This window comes from Bactrocera dorsalis, chromosome 5 (assembly GCF_023373825.1).
Source record: "Bactrocera dorsalis isolate Fly_Bdor chromosome 5, ASM2337382v1, whole genome shotgun sequence".
Taxonomy (NCBI): domain Eukaryota; kingdom Metazoa; phylum Arthropoda; class Insecta; order Diptera; family Tephritidae; genus Bactrocera; species Bactrocera dorsalis.
Genome location: NC_064307.1, coordinates 6,785,358 through 6,806,054, shown reverse-complemented (window position 1 = coordinate 6,806,054; position 20,697 = coordinate 6,785,358). Strand labels below are relative to the sequence as shown.

At 39.2% G+C, this 20,697-nt stretch overlaps 1 protein-coding gene across 15 annotated transcripts in view; it reads right to left on the bottom strand.

The window, feature by feature from the left end:
* The window catches only part of LOC105230824 (phosphatase and actin regulator 2), a 219,381-nt gene that overhangs the window by 11,542 nt on the left and 187,142 nt on the right, over nt 1-20,697 (bottom strand). For 10 of the 15 annotated variants that reach the window (XM_049457289.1, XM_049457288.1, XM_049457287.1 and 7 more), the window contains 5 exons: nt 20,059-20,361; nt 17,712-18,051; nt 15,856-15,885; nt 2,114-2,460; nt 1,693-1,969 (listed from right to left, as the gene is read on the bottom strand). In XM_049457289.1, the coding sequence (XP_049313246.1) occupies nt 1,693-1,969; nt 2,114-2,460; nt 15,856-15,885; nt 17,712-18,051; nt 20,059-20,361 (1,297 nt within the window). The remainder of the gene's footprint in view (nt 1-1,692; nt 1,970-2,113; nt 2,461-15,855; nt 15,886-17,711; nt 18,052-20,058; nt 20,362-20,697) is intronic. The other 5 variants (XM_049457297.1, XM_049457300.1, XM_049457292.1 and 2 more) reach the window with 4 other exon arrangements.

The window sequence follows — 20,697 nt, the reverse complement described above, 5'->3', positions numbered from 1 at the left end:
TCCGTTGTGTGTTTGTGTTTGTATGTTGTGCGCTTGCGATTGCTTTTGGCACAACACTCGCCCGGCTCTTGGGTCCTTAATAGTTGGCAATTTAAGCTGAACCAACGGCAATGGTTTTAGTGGTCTTTTGTCCGCAAAAGTAATGCCCAAATGACTTTTTAATTAAGCCAATTGACAGCCGAAAGCCACCGACAGAGCGAATTACATAAACGGAAACGATGCACTGCGGTTGCGGCTCTTCAGCGGGGAGCGAAGGAGAGCATGTAAAATGCGAAAATCTTTAAAATAAAACAAAATGATTTTTTGAAGTCAAAATAGTTGGCTTTCGGCTTTACGAAGAATGAAGAAATGTAAAATAGTATTCTTGTAATTTGGATAATTTTAACCTCTCTAAATCGCAGGGACTTTTGTAGCTATCATTTCTGACTTAAGTGGCTCTTTTGGCAATAACATTTTCAAATTTTTCGAAAGGAAATACCAAACTACAGCATTATATGTTACAATAGTCCGATATTGGTCACAACACGAAAAGAACCTGCCTTTATGCCGCTATGTCGGAATATGGTATTCCCTCAAAGCTAATTCGGCAGGAAGGACCTCTCCGAGCCGTTCGATAACAAACGAGGTTTCAGACAAGACGACTCCCTTTGGTTCGACTTCTTTAACCTACTCCTGGTGAAAATAATTCGAGCCTCGACAACCGCGCCGTTAGTTCTGCCTTCTCCAGAGTGGATAGGGAAGTGAAGCAAATGGGTCTGCTAGTGAACGAGGGCAAGACGAAATATCTCCTGTCATCAAACAAACAGTCGTCGCACTCGCGATTTGGCTCCCATGTCCGTGTTAACAGTCATAACTTCGAAGTCGTAGATAATTTCGTCTATCTTGGAACCAGTATTAACACGAACAACAATGTCAGCCTCGAAATCCAACAGAATAACACTTGTCAACAGGTAAAACTTTGGACTGAGTAGGCAATTGAAAAGTAAAGTCCTCTCCCGATGCAATTATTCCCGTCCTGCTATGTGATGCAGAGGCATGGACGACGACAACATCTGATGAGTCGACGTTACGAGTTTTCGAGAGAAAGGTTCTGCGGAAGATTTACGATCCTTGGCGCACGGCGAATATCGCATTCGATGGAACGATGAGCTGTATGAGATATACGACGACCTTGACATAGTTTAGCGAATTAAAAGATAGGCTAGGTCATCTCGTTCGAATGGACGAAAACACTCCAGCTCTGCAAGTATTGGTCGCTGTACCCACCGGGGGCAGCAGAGGGAGAGCAAGACATCCGTTGGAAAGACCAAGTGAAGAAGGACCTGTCTACACTTGAAATTCACAAACAGCGAAAAGGAAAAACAACTGACGCGCTTTTCTAAACTCAGCTATAACCACGTAAGCGGTTTCTACGCCAACAAAAAAGAAGAAGTCTGATATCGGCGGCTCCGATAAATAAGCAACTTCTTGAGCTGAAAAGGACGTACGAAAAATTACAGAACGATTTTTCAAAAACTAGGCACAACTGTACGTGTGTACATAAAGAGAAGCAGGCGGACATGACTATATGGACTCAACTCGTCCAGCTGATTATTTGTACCTATATCATTTTACTCTAGAAGCTCTTTTTATTGCCAACTTCAATGCAAATAACTTAATATACGCCGTTCAGGGATTAAAAAATAAACTTACCTCGTCAAATGCCGACTACCCTCGTGCACCGCCATCTCCGACGATTTGAACTCATTCAATTCCTTCCGTATGGCAGCCTTATCCTTCGGCGTCAGTCTTGTCCATGGCTTGTCCGCACGCCGATCGTAGTCGTGCGCCTGTGTCACCTCAATATAATCGTTGAAACGGATGATTTTCTTCTCCTTCAGCTCCTCGACGGTGGGTCGGAAACTCAATTTTCGCAGCAAATACGATTTCTTCTCCTCCTTTTGCTTCTTCTCTTCGGCGGGTGATTGTGCTGAACCAATAACAAATAATATGCAACAATAATTATATAAATTCACGGTAATTAACAAACAACGCAAACAACAACACAAATACAACGACACGGTAACGGTAGTAGTATTGTGTGAGCAAGTTGGCTTGTCATCGAAATACTCACTCTTTAAGATATTGCGCTCCACCAACTCCTCGGCTGTGGGTCGCATCGACAGTCGGCGTATGAGACGTGCGCCAATGGCCTCCTTCGACTCCTTGATCTCATTGTCGGTCACCTGGTGCAGAATGTTGCGGTTAATCAGATCCTGCTTGTCGGGCCGCAGCTGCAGCTTCAGCGACAGTGACTCCTTGCGCGCAATCTTCGCCTGCCGGTCATTGTCGTCGTCGCGATAGAGTATGCGCCCGTCGCCCTCGTCGCTGTCGCTGCTGCTCTCGCGTATCACAAACGGGCGAGTGTTCTCCTTGTTCTCGACGGTGCACGGCAGATTGATGTTGAACACCTGCTGCCTGCTGGTTGAGCGAAAGCCGCAACATTAAGCGCGAGACAGCGAGAAATGTTGTTGTTGTTTTGGTTTTCGGTTTTTGTTTTGGTTTGAAATAAAGAGCAAACAAAAGTGTGTAAAAGATAAGTAAAAAACGTTTTGCCATGATTTATTTGATTACAACTTAAAGCTGTTTGGTTTTATACTTTATTAAGTGTGTGTGTGTGTGTGTGTGTTCTCTTTCTTTCTAGCAAGTGTTGTTGTCGTGCGTGTTACAAGTGTACATACTAATACATGAATAAAACACAAATACACGAAATTATTTATGAGGTACCGTTAAGCATGCAGCTGTGTGCTTGGCGGTGATTTCTAAGGGTTGCCACACATACATACACACATGCAGAACTAACTAAGGTAAACTTAAAATACGCTAGAAATACACACGAAGGCACAAATATAGGCAATTTTTACAGATTTCGAAGTAAAAGTTTGAAGAGTGTATTTCAGTAAAATAATTAAAAATTATAATATCTTAAAAAAAAAATAATTTTTATTCATATAAATGCATATACGAGGCATCTCTACTCTTCCAGCAATTTAAAAGCTTTAATACACTTCATCATTTATCTGGCTGCCGCACAAAGCCGCCCACAAGCCTTTTGGCAGCGAGTTCTTCCGCGTCGACGAAGTTAAATAAAATATGAAGCCGAAGCAAAAACAAAAAGGAATTAAAACTGAGTCAGCAGTGCGGAAATGAATGTGTCAGCCGCTCGGCTTTGAACCGTTCCTCCACCTGTACCACCGGTCTGAGCGCAGGATGCGTGCGATATGTGTGTGTATGTGTGTCAACATGCAAATATATTCTGAGCGTAAAATTATTTGCGCTTTGATGACATTTAAAGTGAAATGCGGTGAAACATGCAGATAAAATGATTTCAATGTGTGCTTGTGTGTGTGTGCAGTGCAGACACCATAAAAGTCAGTGAGCCTGCTCCTGCCATACGTGAGCACACTAATATCCTTTCAGCAATGCACATCTTCCTGGACGTACATGTGTACACCTTAGTCTGGCATCCGAGCGCGAAGGCATGAAGTCTACAGGCCCAACGCACAGTGCGTGCGATAAGTTCACTGAGTTGAAATTTGTCTGCGTCCAAATTTTAGGTTATTTTAAGGTTTCTGCAGAGCTTTCGAGGAAGCTGTTTTCGCTCAGGAGCTCTCTAGCAACTCCAGCTTCAGGCTTCCTGACTATTACAGCAAACCGAGGTTGCAGCCATTAACGTAGCAGTAGGTTTGCTGCTTCGGAGTGCAGCCTCCGTCAGAGAACACGCACACGCCATTCACACAAGAAGCTAACCCTAGTTCTCAGTTAACACTCCAGTGGTCGCGCCCCTTTTTGTGCCGTTAGTAGTCGCGCGTACTACATGTGTAGAACATTTTAGACATAAGGGTTTGAAACGAAATATTCGTAAATAAAAAAATTTATTTTAATAACTAGCTGACCCCGCAGCCGTTGTCCTGCGCGAAATTATGTGTTTTGAAATGAAAAGACAAAAATTCATATTTTATTGATAATCATTTATTTTCTATTTGTCTACATTTTTCTTCAATGTAACGCAGCTTGATAAACAAATTTTTTTGGTTTCTGTTCCGGTGCGTAAATGTACAGAGAAGATGGTTTTCCAACTCTTGTGCACGCCACTTATATCTGGCCGTGTGAAAAACATAGCATTTTCAAATTTATGTCACCCACTATGCGACTATCCTGTTGATCGTCATTTTAAATTCAATTTTCACTGGAAACGGAATACTTTTGAACCGAATTGGCAAATCGTTAGAACTCAAAAGAAATCCGTAGAATCAAGCATTCTGTCCCTTATATTTGATAGGTGCATCACAATCAGATTGCGATGATGCGGTGGCATACCAAGCCTCTCCAAAGAATTTAGAAATTTCACTGGTAACTCACGGTGTTGTCTTCAGTGTCAGACGATCGATCGATTTGTATGATTGCAAGTCTCCTGGAATTTGACTTTGAATTTTCCAGTTTAAGTCAACAACATAGGTATTTGTGGCAGCTAAGATTGCTCGTACACTCAAGGAATCGTACTTACGACAGTTTGGCCAATGTTCGTATAAACATTCGTGATGGGTCCATCTTTCGTGAATTGATAAACGGCATATGGGATTGATATCAGACCATGGGAAGTATCAATCAGTATTGACCCATTTCCAATTCTTAGCGTATGCAATGTAAAATGTCTTCGGCAATGTAATTTTTGGTCATACCCCATAACGCGGATTTGAAGGCTAATCATCGCGAAATGTGTGTGAACTTCAGTGGCATTCGTTTTTCGGGTGGATTGTGTAAGTTCATTCTAAAGCATTAGTTGAGAAGACACCTGGATGTCCATCTACTTGATGACCCTGCTTTCTGCGTAACAATTTATTCGATGATGCATCCCATGTATAATATCAACGTATTTCGAATAGAGCAATATTCTCGCTCATGTTAATTCTGTTGCTGGAGGTTAATCTGATGACTGTAATGTATTCTATGGGTTGAAATATACTCATTGGTCATTCCCCAAATATACATAGAGACTAACAACAGTCGGAAAACGTTCATGAATTTCAAAAGAAATATCCTACAAAGCACTTTATTTCAGTTCACGTATCGACCGTGTCGTTTAAAACCAATAACCGCCATGTTGCTTCCTATGGTGACGTATTTACAAACGCATTTTATCGATTACACCAAACTACAATACGCAACATTCACATGACTTTTGAATGTGAATTAGACAATAGTGGCGAATATGGTACGACCCATGTGTTGTCAACTTTGATGTGTTGTTAACTTCGATATTTACGCCGATAAAGTGGATATCCATCATTTCCAGCTTGTGTTTCAGAAAAGCACATGGATAATGTTTCGCGCATTTATTGTCAGGCATACAAACCGAAGTGTGATTGTGGTGTCCGCAAGGTCCATGAACCATGTTGGTTTTCATCACTTCATATAATACTGGATCTTTCTCTGCATCATTAATTTCCGCAGAAATGAGTTCATCAATTTGATCTGGTGTGACAACCATCCACCATCCAAAGAAGAATATGTACGTGCGACAAACCTCTCTTTTGCCACTCAACAGAGTACATTTAGCATCTAACAGTACCACATATACCTACCCTACTCCAAGATAAACTCCATGAAACATTGTAACTATTGTTTGAAAAGTCGTGCTGTGACATCGTGACGATCGCTTGCTTATTGACCGCGATCCATAATTCCGCACGTATGTCACCGCATCCTGGGAGTACTTCTTGCCTTGCCTTGCCTTTGGCTGCCATACTTTGATGGACCGATATTAGGGGACCTCTTCGTGGCTTCGTAACAAATTTCAATCTGCAATTGACCTCTTTGTGTGAAACGCACGTAAAGTTTTCACTGAATAATTTTTCTTTTGAATAGCCGGAATAAAAAAGCAAGCGACCGAAATTGAACTATTCAAATAATTTACAAATCAAAATATTGAAAAACAAAACAAACAAAAATTGAAAAAAAATGTTTATGGAAAAAAGACACTTTTTGGAATTATCCTAAAAAAAAAAGTATTCTCGATGTGATAAAAACTTGATCCACAGATGTTGCCTTTTACTTTGGCATCGTTTTGTTTAATACACGTTTACGCCAATTTAAGGTTTGAATATTGGATACTGCGATGGTAGCGCCATCTATCGGTCAAACATTCCAAATTTAAAAATTGATTAAAAATGAAAAAATAATTTAAAAAACATTTTCCAGTGGACCAAATTGTAAATATAAACCATTCCCGAATCTCCTTGAACGTACACACAAAATTTCATCAAAATCGGTCCATCCGTTTAGGAGCAATTCCAAGGCAAACACACGGTCAGAAGATTTATATATATAAAGATAATAAGTAACAGTTTATTATAAAACCAAATCAACCAAAAATATTCATTTTAAACATATTAGGAACTTAAAATCAGACTTCTTGCGAATAGTTATTCGTAAAACGTAAAAGTATATACACAAGTGGTCTACTATTGTAGTACGCGCGACTACTGGAGTGTTAAACGCTTTCGCCGCCTAAACAATTCACACGCAAACGATCCAAACTGTTCGGTATTCCGTGAACTCATTGACAGTGCGTTGAAGGATGAACAAAGAATGTCTAACCTCGCTATCAATAGCATCGAGTGAGTTTGTGACAAGACTGGTATGGGTGCCAGGCCGCAAGAAATTGTAAAGCTGATGAACGAGCAGGAAAAGGCACTCTAGAACCGTTATCGGTAGAATGGGAGCGCGTCGGCGCTCCCGTATCTTTTATGTTCTACCACTAGATAGCTAGGCTTCGCGGAAACTTGGTTAGCGCTAAGCCACCGTTGGTAAAGGCGGTGTCACAAAAGCCTTTTGACCCAAGATCGATTGAAAAAGATCTAGTTTGTCCTCAGTAAAGACAGCCTTTCCCTAGTTGTCGAGCTTTTAACAGGCCATTGCCCTATTGGCGTCCAAGCAGTAAGGCTGGGAAACCTACCAGACGCCATCTGCAGAAGCTGTCCGGAGAAGATGTAGAAACAACTCAACACTTCATACTTGACTGCCCCAGGTTTGGGAGGTCAAGGCTTAAACACTTGGGAACGCATACCTTCAGATAACCCACCGAACTGGCGGGAATGGAAATTAAACGCCTGTGCAAATTTGTATTGGCTACTAAGTGTTTTGCTAATCTATAGATCGAATACAGGAGTTCTTCTTTCTCATGACATCACAAAGGACTACATATGTATATAAAAGACCACGTGCGATCATTGATCAGCCATCTAACCCAACCTAACCTAAAGTTTCTGTACACTTTGAGCGCAAACTGGAAACCACAATTCATGAGGTATGGTTTCAGGGCCTGAACTCAATATATTAATCCTCTTAAGCACATAAAGAATAGAAAAATCAACTGCTATTTGTTACAAAAAAATATATATGTACATATGTATATAATGTACGATCGCTTTCTGCAGACAGTGTACTCACATATGCAATTGCCGCGCCGCAGCCACCTGTGCATGTTTCAGCCTCGATATCAGAGTTATTCATTCCACACTCACGGCAAGTGGTTGTGTGTGTGAATGTGTGCATGTATTCAGTAATATTTGCATATATTTGGTAGGAGGAAGGGGGGTCTTAAGTTAACAAGCATTAAGTTTGGTGTACTTAATGATCATTGCGCGGCGGAGATAAAACGAAGTGAACTCACGTGTGCTCCTGGCAAGCACCGAGGCTGCTTCCTGCCGCAGCAGAGCCCCGACGCCTGCACTAACATCATTTACAATATTTTCACATAGACACAAACATATGATACACCGTTACATATACATACATACATATAATACTTAACGCGCTATAAATTTAACATTGATATTGCATATTTAATTGCTTTCACGATTGAAAATTGTCGTCAGCAAAAAAGTGTCTGCGATTTGCAATTTAATAAAGTATTGCCAACAATAAAAATAGTTGAAATTCAAATAAATTGGGTATTTTTGAAGTTTAAATTCATATTTCTTGTGAAAATGACTGATTTTTGAATGAAAGATTTTCCAATGAACTCGAACGAAACATTTTAAGTGAGGTTTGTTCGAGTACTAGTAACGGTTTTCCAATAAGAACGCTACAAAATTTCCAGTGATGTCATTATGTATGGAACTCAGTTTCTTTTGCATGGCCACCACGGGCACGTTTGCAGAAGTCCAGAGGCTGAACCCAATTTTCGACGGTTTTCGAGCATAAATCGACCGATACTGCTGCAATTTCACGTTCGTACGAAGTTCATCAATCGTTGCTGGCTTGTTGGCATAGATCATAGACTTCACTAGGCCCACAAGAAATAGTCTAACGGCGTCAAAACGCACGACTGAGGCGGCCAATTGACTGAGCCATTTCGTGAAATAACACGTTGCCCAAACTTGTGTGGCTTGTGGCACCGTCCTGTTTGAACCACATATTGACCAAGTCCATATCACCTAATTCGGGCCAAAAATATTCTGTTATAATTGAGCGGTAGCGATTCCCATATACATTACCACAGAAGAAGTACGGCTCAATGACTCCGTCTGTCCATAAACCGCACCAAACCATAGTTTTTTCGGGATGCAATGGTGACTCATGAAGTACGTGTGGATTGCTGCCTGACCAGTAATGCATATTTTGCTTATTGGCGATGCCAGACAGCCAGAAATGAGCCTCATCGCTGAACAAGATTTTTCGATGAAAATCCAGATCATTTTCGAGTTGTTACTGAGCCCAATTCACGAACATACGACGATTCTGTTGGTCAAGGGGCTTCAGTTCCTGCGTCAATTTGATCTTGTAAGAATGTAGAATAAGATCTTTCCGCAAAATTCGCCACAACAACGTCACAAAGATGTCCAACGCTTGAGAACGACGTGTGAGAGACTGATTTGGGTCTTCCTCAATTGATGGGCTAGCGATAGCAATATTCTCGACACTACGGGCACTTCCTTGTCTCACTGGCACGGAAACATTTTGTGCTGTGCCTGTGGGATCAAATTTTTCTACTAGATGCTCAATTCTTGATCTGACAGTACGATTATGACGACCATACATTGGACGTAGCGCTCTTGAAGTTGAGGCCACTGACTCCCGAATTTCGGTAGTTAAATTTTCATAATTTCGACTCGTTGTTGAATCGTAATTCTTTCGATAATGAAATAGCAAACATTACTAAAGAGAAATGTCGAAAGTGCGGGAAAAAAATATGGCGTCGTTTATGGTCCCCATCGGTCTACTCGTACTTTTGTAGCGTTCTTTTGAAAACACCACTTTAAGTTTGAAAGGCGCTCAGCGCGTTAAATGCTTGAAACCAGAACCGGAAATAAATCTAAATTAAATACAGAGAAGTTTATCTACAAAGTAAATGAGCTGCCAGTATCCATATTAATAATACACGCGTAGGAAAATGTGCGAGCGTTCAATGCTCCGGATGCGTACAACTTTTCCATTAAAAATTGAATGATCCGCAGTAAATCACGGGGAGACCCCACCGCATCCGAAGCCCGTATCACATACGAGCACGTCAAAGCAGCGACAACACCAACAATGGGTTTCGAAATTTATGGATGCTTCAATTCAATTCCGCACAACTTTTATGATTTGCGATTTATTTATATCAATGTGTGTGTGTGTGTGAGCATATGCCGACAGCAACACAAACGCACACATCCACAATGGCAAAATTGAAAATAAAATTCGCAGCAGTCATAAAAGGAATATTTTAAGATAACATTCCGAAAGCGCGAAACTTGGAATGCGCCAAGCGGAACCAAAGTTATGCCGCGCACAAAGGCACACGAGCGTTTCCACGCTTTTCCTATTTTATTTTATTTGATTTCTTTGGAAAAAGGTTGGAAAAATGAGTGCTTTAGCCATTTCCAGCGCGTGGCACATAGACAAAGCCTCCGAAAAGGGCGCGAGGTTAACGAGAGCAGCGCCGCGCAACAGGATATTTATTAACGTGACACACGGTGCGGCATGTCGGCGCGGCCATACAGAAAAGGTGCCCAAAATACACACACATACACGCAAACAAACGGATTTTGAATGTATAGGTATGCGTGTGTGTGTGAATGCGCGTCATAAGTCACTGTTGCATTCTCGGTGAATTTGAATGGCTACCGTACCGGTCCCCGCCGGCGTGGGTTGGCTTATGGCGCGTGCGTGTGTGTGAGACGGGTGTCGTGCAAACTTGTTTACTGTATTTACAGCACACAACACACTTTGGGGCACGGTGGTTATGCAACATAAACAATTTAAGAGCACTTAACACGCCGAATGGCGTCGACGGCGGAAGCGAGTGAGTAAAAGACGCGCGTCGTATTTTCACACGAACGCATGGATTGTATACTTACAATATATGTACAATAGTACATATGTATGTATGTATGTATATGAACATCATCAAACTTGTAAGTATAGGCTTACTTATTTAAGTTCTGGCTGAGTGCAGGCAAGCGAACTTTTGCTGAGTATTTATGGTTGTACTCTACTTGTATATATTTGTATGTGTGAAAGTGGCTTCAATATTTGACACAAGAAATAATTACTGCTTGTGGAAGTAACTTAAAAATTAGGAAGCTAAAAGCACGTCAAACTTATTATAATCTAATACATAGCACTCACACAAACACATTTATTACTGTATATGGTCTTACATAAATAAAATCTTTGAAATTTAACAAAAAAAACGGAAAGGCATTAATGGTTGCACCGAAGCTATAACACCCTTCACTAATGAACAAAATTTCTTACAAGAACTTGATTCCGGTCCTTCAATTTGTATAGCAGCTATATGCTATAGTGGTCCGATATCGGTCATTCCAAAAAAATGGTAGTTTCTTGAAGAGAAAAGGATGTGTGCAAAATCGCAGTTCGATATCTCAAAAACTGAGGTATATACAGACAGATAAATGGACAGACATGGCTAAATCGACTTGTGTGATCCAAGAAGAGGTAATTTTTTGAATACCCTCTCTTTGACAGATCACGCGTGAGTTGTGTCAAGCGGTCATGTTATTTTTGATCAGTAGTGTTTGGCAATTCATCATGGAACGACTTAAGTTTGCATAACGTTTACAAATAGATCAACTTTATTACAAAAATTCACGTTCTATAAAAAAGTGTTCCGCGCGCTTCGCTCAACTTATGATCAACATAATCAGCGTACGTACTATTCGCAACAGCTTCATCCATATTGAGACCCAGAATTCATTATTGAATAGTCTTCGACCGAATAGATCACGTCGAGTGAAGTGAAGAAGAATGTAGTGAAGAAAATGTAGCAGCCGTAGCTGGGAATGTACACGAAGACATCTGAGAGTCGATTCGGTGCCGTTCGCAGCAACTCGGACTGACGTATGGAACGACATGGCGCATTTTACGTCGAGATCTTAAATTGAAAGCTTACAAAATACAGCTTGTGCAGGTACTGAAGTTGGTAGAAGTTCATCCAAGCGACATTGTTTTGATCTATGGGCTCATGAAAAGTTCCTTATATATCAAAAATTAAACCAGTGAGAACGTGGCTATATCGCGCCATGATAACGCGACTATTTGATGCCTGAAATTGAAGCTCGTGATCTCGGCGACATTTCGTTTCAACAAAACCACACTTACCACACATCGCATCAATCAAAGGATTTATTGAGAGAACACTTCGGTGAGCAGATAATTCCACGTTTTAGGCCGGTCAGTTGACCACCAAGATCGGGTGATATCACATCTTTATACTTCCTGTGGGGATATCTGAAATCTAAAGTCTATGCGGACAATCACGATTCAGGTGTTGGAGCAAAACATCACGAGTGTCATTCGCGAGTCGAAATGCTCGGACGAGTCATTCCCAACGGATGGACCATCTGAGACGTAGCCACGACCGACATTTGAAAGAGATAATCTTCAAAGAATGAATGCGAAAGAATGCTATTTCGAATGATAGTAAACATTTTCCATTAAATTTGATGTTTCTGTGTTTTTTCTTTAAAAAGTAGGAAACTTCGAAATGGATCACACTTTATATGGCCAAAATTTACATTCAACATTTTTGGCTGGGAGAGTTTGTGTTCTTTGAGACAAATTTTGGAATTTTGAATTTTTAAAATTTAAACTCTATATGAAAAAAGTGTCTTTTAAATAATAGCAACTTTTCATTATGCAATATTGATTGAACTCTAAGCATCAGCAAAGACTACAGATTGGCTTTATACTGATCTTGATGTAATAGCGGCCTTCCCACCTGACATTTATCTCATATGCGCACACACATCAACTTTTTAACCTTCTGAGTATAAGATATGAAAGCCTGCTTTCCTTTCTTTGTGCCCTCTGTGCGCCTCCATTGCAACTTAAACTATTCAAAATGCAAAATTTTCCAGAAGAAGTCTACACAAAGCGCACCGGACCAACTTATTTCGTGTGTCACGCACATATGCACATCTGAATATGCAACTTATTTGTACACAAATACTCCGCTCAAGCGCTCGTGCAAAACGCTCCCGACGCTTTGCTCTGCCAAACTTTGCTAGAATGCACAATAAATGTCTGCATCAAGTTAGTATTTATGCGATTTTGTGAAATGTAGCAAATAATTTGAAATTCAATATGAAAATTGCCGCTTACGCTTTTGTTGTTGCTATACAAGCAAAAATGGTCCGGCAACATGCCAATAAAGTCAAATGAAAATTCACAATATTTTTGTTCAGAAAGAATACCCTTCCTTTGCATACTACAACAGCACACACACACACACACATACATATAAATGTGATGCAAGTCATATTTTGCTTAGCACACATACCCACAAATAAATAAAATATTTTTCTTTAGATAAAAAAAGAAACAAAAACAAAATACAGAATGGAAAAAAGTGACTTGGGAAGCTCTCGCTTGGTTGCGCTTGAAATGAAAAATTGTTGAATTGAATAAAGATGAAGTTTTTTTCGGAATTTCTTTGAAATCAACAATGCTGGCATGAGTATACCGTTAGAGTAGAATTTAAGCATACGAGCTTCCTAGTATGTGTATTACTGTGATCTTCGTAAAACAAACAAAAAACCAAGTTCCATGGAAAGGCAAAACACACACACTCACATGCAAAATAAATATTATGTCACAGTGTCTTTTACAGTTATATGCCAGCTTGAAATATAATTTCTGTGAAACTATTTGTATTATAAAAGCTAACGGTAGGTGTTTGTGACAATTCTTTGCAAGTGGTAAGAAGAAGAGTTGCCTAGTCGACACAAAATGGCACGGAAGCAGTTTTCTGGTTGAATTTAGTGGAAGTGACATCCCTTGACGAATTAGAGTACCAATACGGTCATTGAGTTTTATCAAAAACACAAGCCTAAGAGTGGTACAGAGCCTTCAAAGGCTGTCGAGAGATCGTTGAAGACAGACCTCGTTCTGGACGACCTTCGACCTCTTTAACTGATGAAAATAGTGAAAAAATTGAAGGATATGGTGCTTGAAAATCGTCAGGCAAGTGATAGAGAGATGCCAAGAGAGCCCGACATCTCTCGCGAGCCCCTCCGAATGATTTTGTGGATATTTTGGGTATGAAACGCGTTCTTGCTCGACTCGTCTCGATAAAGCTAAAGTTTTTGAAAACGAGTACGTTTGTGACCGAATTTAAAGCCAAACGATCAACCAATGTATTCACCAGATTTGGATCCATGTGATTTCTTCTTGTTCCCCAAACTAAAATTGCCGCTCCGTGGAACCCTTTTTTAGTCGATCAAAGAGATAAAAAAAAATCGTTGTAGAAGCTGAAGGCCATCACAAAAGGGGCTAATGAAAAGTGTTTCTAGGACTGGAAAAATCTTTGGCATAAGTGTATTACACCTGAAGGGGATTACTTTAAAGGCAATATAGTAAATATTGATGAATAATTAAATATTTTGCGTATTATTTACCACCTCCTGCTACTTTTTTGTCACAATGTACGCCAAAATTAAAAATAATTTCTTAAGAATATACGTGGGTTCATAATACATATGGTATATATATATATATATAGAGCATTTCCTGTTAGATACGTAGTTTGCTTTTCTCTTCTCTCGAATGCCAAAAGTTGACAGTGACGAAGGTTACCGCGAAGATTTGTTCAAATATTATGATTAAGTGGACACATATTGAAAGCAAACAAATCAAATAAGTTTGGCAGTACCGAAATAGCAAAAACAAGAAACGAACAAATTAAATAGCAATGATTTAAAGTGTACAAATATCACGAGTTTTAACAGCTACAGGGTCTGTCAAGAAGCACAACGTGATGTTAAAAAGAAATAGAATACTACAGTTTATGTAAAATGGTTTCCGTTTTTTATTTTTTTATGAAGAAAATTTTTTGCCATTTACGATTTGAACAAAAAGTCGGCCAAATGGTCTCCATGGCATTGTTTGCGTATCTCCACCCGTTTACTCCAATTTTCTTTGACTCGGTGCTAAATTTAGGCTGGATGTTGCCATCGAGCTCCTCGTTGCTAGTTGATTTACGAACAGAGAAAATAATCAAACGTCTGATATTGAGGCTCATTTAACTGGGTTAGTCCACCGCCAGAACTTTACGATTTATAAATCTAAAAGAGGGGGTACGAGGTGTGTTCAAAAAGTATCGCGAATTGTAACTGACAGTTTTTTTCGACTTTTTCTTGTTCCCTAAACTGAAGAGGCCCATGAAAGGACGATGTTACGCTTCTCTTGACGAGATAAAGACGGCATCGAAGGAGGAGCTGAAGAACATAAAAAAAAATGATTTTTTAAACTGCTTCGAAGATTGGAAAAAACATCATGGGGATTACTTTGAAGGGGACAAAATAGATATTCATGAATAATTAAATAACTTTTGAAAAAAACACAAAATTCGCGATACTTTTTGTACACACCTCGTATAGCACTTTGTGCTAATCCAGAGCGGAGATGTCAGATTTTACATCGAACATTTGCTCTTACTTGTATTGAAGGATACAAGGTAATCTTTCTCCTACCTAGTACTAGTATCTTCTGAGATTTACCATTACCACAAAAAGAGAGATCACTTTTACAAAAATCTTTTCTATAAACTTATTGGGGAAATTCACGCAAATTCGATTTGTTTCGGTTATATATACATACATCTATACCTCATAATAATACTTCGAACAATTGAAAGTAAAGTTTACTTCGGGCTCTACACACTGAAAATTAATGAATATTGCAAGCACTTCGTCATGCACAGTTACTACGGCAAATAAGGTTTACAAAAACAAAAACAAAAACGCTAACAATGAAATATCGTCAAGAGCATGCTTTAATACACTTAAGTGCACATTTTCTGCACACGCATTGGTGTTGGTGTGTTAGTAAAGGAAAAGGAAATGCCGCAAGCGTGCACAAACACACACGAACACATCAAACCGTTATGCATCATAAATTACATCGATGGAATATAAATTGTTGAGTTGCATGTTTGGATGTTTGGAAATTGGCAAAGTATGATGGACTCATGGACGCGCCAGAGTGGGGAAAGGAGGCGTGGGAGGTGGTGGTAGAGTGGTCAGCGCACAAATAAATAAATAAATAACTAAATAACTAAATAATAATAATAACGCAAAATCGAAACATCGGCTGGAGTTAGCTTTGTTAGTCTTCAAATATTCATGAAATTAATTTGAAAAGCATGGTTATTCGGTTATTTGGATAGTCGGTTTTTAGGTTATTGGTGTAGTGTTGTTTATTTGGTATACGTGTGGGTGTACAGCGACAGCGTTACAGAGAGCGAGAGTGAGAAAGTAAATACACACAAGAAACCATTCAAATTGATAACATAATCTAAATTATTACCATATTCTAATCCGTGGTCGTAGTATTGGCCTAATTCGGGGGTAGAACGAATGTGAAAAAACAAATGCGTTGGATTTTGGTTTCCGATTTTTTTCGATTTTCGATATTCGTTTTTTTATTTTTGTTTTTTTTTTTTTTTGTTGATTTGTTGGTTGATTTTTGAGCAATTTCATTTTGCATTTGTTTTTATTTTTTATTAGATTTTTTGAGGCGTTTGGTTGGCGAGTGAAAATAAGTAGGAAAAAGAAAGAAAAGAAGAAAGTATAGTATATAAAATTATGCAAGATTTTTGTTTAATTGCAGGAAAGGTTTCGCATGTTGGGCATTGCGTTTTTCGGTTAGTAAAAATGTGTACAAAGTTCAATCGTTTTTGTTTTTCTCGTTAACTAAAATGATTATAAAATCTGTGACACAGAGGGAAGTCGCAAAAATTAACCGTAAAATATATGCAAGGAGTGTTGTTCTTAGAATATATTAAAACGGAAATGGACAAAAACTCTGTAAATTGGAACAACTACGTTGCGTAAGGAGTTTGTATATTATTTTTGGTGAACCGAGTTAAAATTGGGAAGTAAATTTAAATTAATTTATTTTACAAAAATGGTGTTTTTACAATTTTGGCTTAAATTTCAAACCAATAAATTTTATTTACTTAAAAAATAATTTTTGAAAGTTTTTATCTTTTTTTTATTTTTAAAATTTAAAACTATATTTATGTACATGAATTTACAATATTGCAAATGGCGTCCGTAAAAAGCGATTAGCATTTTGACGCAATCGGTATGCGACTATGTGGTTTCGCTGAGCATATAGAAATGTAAAATATATCAAGACCCGATTGTAAATCAAAGGCATAAGTTACCTAGAGATCCTATCCATTTAAAACAAGAAAAAAACGTTAACTTCGGTTGCACCGAAACTAGAATATCCTTCCTATCAATAACTTTGATCGTTCAGTTTGTATGACAGCTATATGTGCTATAGTGACCCGATTTTAGCAAATTTCTTCGGGAGATTGCGTTATTGACTCAGGAATAATCTATGTCGAATTTCGTGAAGATATCTCGTCAAATGAAAAAGTTTTTCATATAAACACTTGATACCGATCTTTCAGTTTGTATGACAGCTATATGCTATAATGATCCGATTTGAACAATTTCTTTGGAGATTGCGTAATTGGCTTAGGAAAAAATCTATACCAAATTTCGTGAAGATATCTCGTCAAATGAAAAGGCTTTCCATACAAGCTCTTTTTTCGGGCAATAATCCATGCCGAATTTCGTGAAGATATCTCGTCAAATGAAAAAGTTTTCCATACAAGCTCTTTATTCGGATTGTTCAGTTTGTATGGCAGCTATATGTTATAGTGGACGGATATCGGTCGTTCCGACAAATGAGTAGTTTCTTAGGAAGAAAAGCTCGTATACAAAATTTCAGATCGATATTTCAAACCTGAGGGACTAGTTCGCATATATACAGATAGACGGCAATTTATAGGGACTCTTACATTTCCTTTTGGGCCTTACAAACACCTTGGCAAACTTATAATACAATTTGAAAAATCCGACACAAAAATTTGTTTTCTGTTTATTCATAGACTGTTGATCGTAAGCCAAAATTGTAAAAACACTTCTAGTTTTTCAAGGCATAACTTCAATTCAGTAACCTCAAATCAAATTGTATGAACAAGTACAATACATGAATTCATAAAAATTGTACAACTATTTATAAATTTAAAATTTTTTGCCTTCTAGTCTTGCATTATGCCTTGAATTTCACCTATTTTACTTAACTTATACCCACATATGTACATAAATTAAGGCTACCCGCTCCCGATAATGCCCCCAAATACTCACTTGAGCGAATAACTGTTTGTTGCGTCTTGACGCACCACCAGCGGGCGCTGACTGGCCGATGTTGCTGGACCGCCGCCGCCACCGCCACCACCTTGCTGCACATTGCCATTGGCATTGCTGTGGTCCTGTGTAGGCGTGGCCGGCGATGAGGTGGACGTTTGGCCGGGCTTCTTCTTCAGCGCCGACTTGAGAGGAACTGCATTTGGTTTTGGCTCTTTGGCTGGAATTTCCTCAACGCGCTGTGTATCGACATGATTGGGATGTAATGATTGTTGTTGCTGCCGCAACTGGAACATATACTCCTCATCCGAGTCTAGCTGGTCGTCGTCAGGCTCTTGATCTGTGCGAATAAACGGTTTGAGAGTGGAATAACAAATGCGAGAAAATGCAAAAAATAAAATTTTGTGTGTGTGCGCTGCGATAACAGTACAAGCGTCGATGGTGACTAGCTTTTGCTGGGTAGACGACAATGTTTTCACATGACGCGGCATTTATGAGCGCATTGCCGTTGCAACGGCAATAATGTTAATGGGCATCATTAAGCAACAACTTATTTATGAGCAGTAAAAGTGTCGCGTAAAATATTATTTGGTAAAACAGCAAGCATTTAAAGTAAAAACTGCGGTAAAGCCTACGAGTACATCCGGCTTAATAAAAATTTTACAACCAAAAATATCACTGGCGTAAATGCGAACAGGCTCATAATGTTGCTACGTTGGTATGAACGCTAGCGTTGGAATGAGCGCTAGGCCAGGCTGCTGAGGTAGAGTCCTCCGTGAGGCGTCACTCGAAGCCGTCATCAACACTTCAGCGGTAAAAGGTTTACGCGCGCATTCGGCTAATATAGTATTGCGCAATAAAAGCCGCCTTAACAAGGCTCGCAAAGGAGTCACGACAGGATAATGAAACAATGCCATACAGAGGCATTAACGGCGCGTGGCCAAATAGGAGAGTAGTGTGTAAACAAGTGTAGTTAGCATACAAACATATAACAGAAACATAAAGCGTGTTCAGCAGGAGATACAAGCACTACGAGACATTAAATGAGGTGTAAAAATGAGTTTAACAGGCATATTTAAGTAATTATAGAAAACATTTTAGAATCCTTGAATCTCATTCCTAAATTATAATTAAAAAATCTTAAACAATAAATCTAGTTTTGGTTTAAATCAATAAAATGTCGCTCCAAAAATCACTGCAGTGAAGAAGTGGAACTGATTTAAATTGCCAAATCTACATTGTGACAAAAAAAGTATCCGGAAGTTGTAAAAAAATATTCATCAATATTTATTTAGACGCCTCAAACCCACCAGATGGAATACACGATTTTTCCAGCCCTTGAAACACTTTTCATATTCACTTTTTAGGATTGTCTTCAGTTCCTTCAGCGAATTTTATATCTTCGATCGACTAAAAAACTTCGATCGGAGCTGCAATTTCAGTTAGAGGAACAAGAAAAAATCCCACAGAGTTAATCCGGTAAATACGGTGGTTGATCGATGGTATTTATTGCGTTTTCGGTTTTAAATTCGATCACAATCGTGGTTCCAAGCGAAAAGAATTATCATCGTGTAAAATCCATAAATTGTTCTTCCAACAAGTCCGACCGTTTTCGACGGATGTTCGCACGCAAACACCTCAATACGACCAAATAGAACTCCATATTCACCGTCTGTCCTTCCGAAACGAAGTCATGGTGCATCAAAACACAAATATCAAAAAAACAATGAGCATTATCCTGATTTTTGAGCGGCTTTGGCGTGGTTTTTTTGGTTTCGTTTCGCTTTTTCCCTCCATTCCGATGATTTTTGACTGGTTTGCATGTCAAACTCATAAACCCATATTCAATCGGCAGTTATAATGCTCTCCACGAATGTGGGATCGGAATTCGAACATAAAGAATGTCCAAAGAGACCTGTTTACGGTACTCTTTTTGAAAAAAAATAATCAGAAGAATTTAATTACAATTTCCGTGTACTTTTTTGTCACAATGTATGTTTTTGATTTCAATATTTAGAAAGAGATTTAGCACAATAACAGTCTTCTCCGCTGCTTACTTAAAAACGAACAATCAATCTTAGCCGCGAATGACTTTCCTCGTCACGAATCGTTGCTTGCATGAAATATATTGTAAATAGCAGTACTGTTATTCAATACGAGCAAAAGCAGCGAGATTTATTGCAACGCTTTATCGCTTTATTATCGCTTCGCCTCGCCTTCGTCGCTACGCCAGTCAATAAACAACGAATGCCTGCGGCAGCATGCCCTCACACACAGACACACATTTCCATATGTGTATGTGTTTGGGCTGTACATTTGTTTAGCAATTTATAACCGTTATGCCTACCGTCATAATCATAATCCTGATAACCTTGATCATTCATCGCACCCGGCCCATGAGCGCGCCCAGCTATCAATGTTGGACTCGGTGTGGAGAACATGGGCGGCGGTGGGATTGGACCAATCTCGGACACTGGTATCGGTGGTTCTGGCAACTCGGAGAGCATAACACCGCCAGCCCCCACATTGCCGCTGCCGCCGCCACCGCCACCTTGGGCGTTCGTCATTTTACCATCGGCTGTGTACGGTGGCGGTGTACTGCCGGGCGGTCCCCCGATTACATTGTTCACTGCAGCGCCGCCATCGGGATCTGAAAGCGTACAGAATGGAAAAAGAGTAGATGATAATAAGCGCAGGGAAATGAGTGAGAAAGCAATACAAATATACTAGTATAATTTACAGTTATGTAGTCATGTGAATTCGCTTAAGGTTAACACATATTTTGCTATAAATTATATGAGATACAGTAGAGTACAAGTTATACTCGTAGCTTACAAAAGGTCAATGTTTATTAGAGAATAGTAGTCATACAAAAGTTTTATTCAATATACTAAATGTTTCAAATTATAATATTCATCTTCAGTGGCATAATATATTTTGGCGAGGCAAAGGGACCGTGTGATCTCTTAAAATGATTTTCACATTT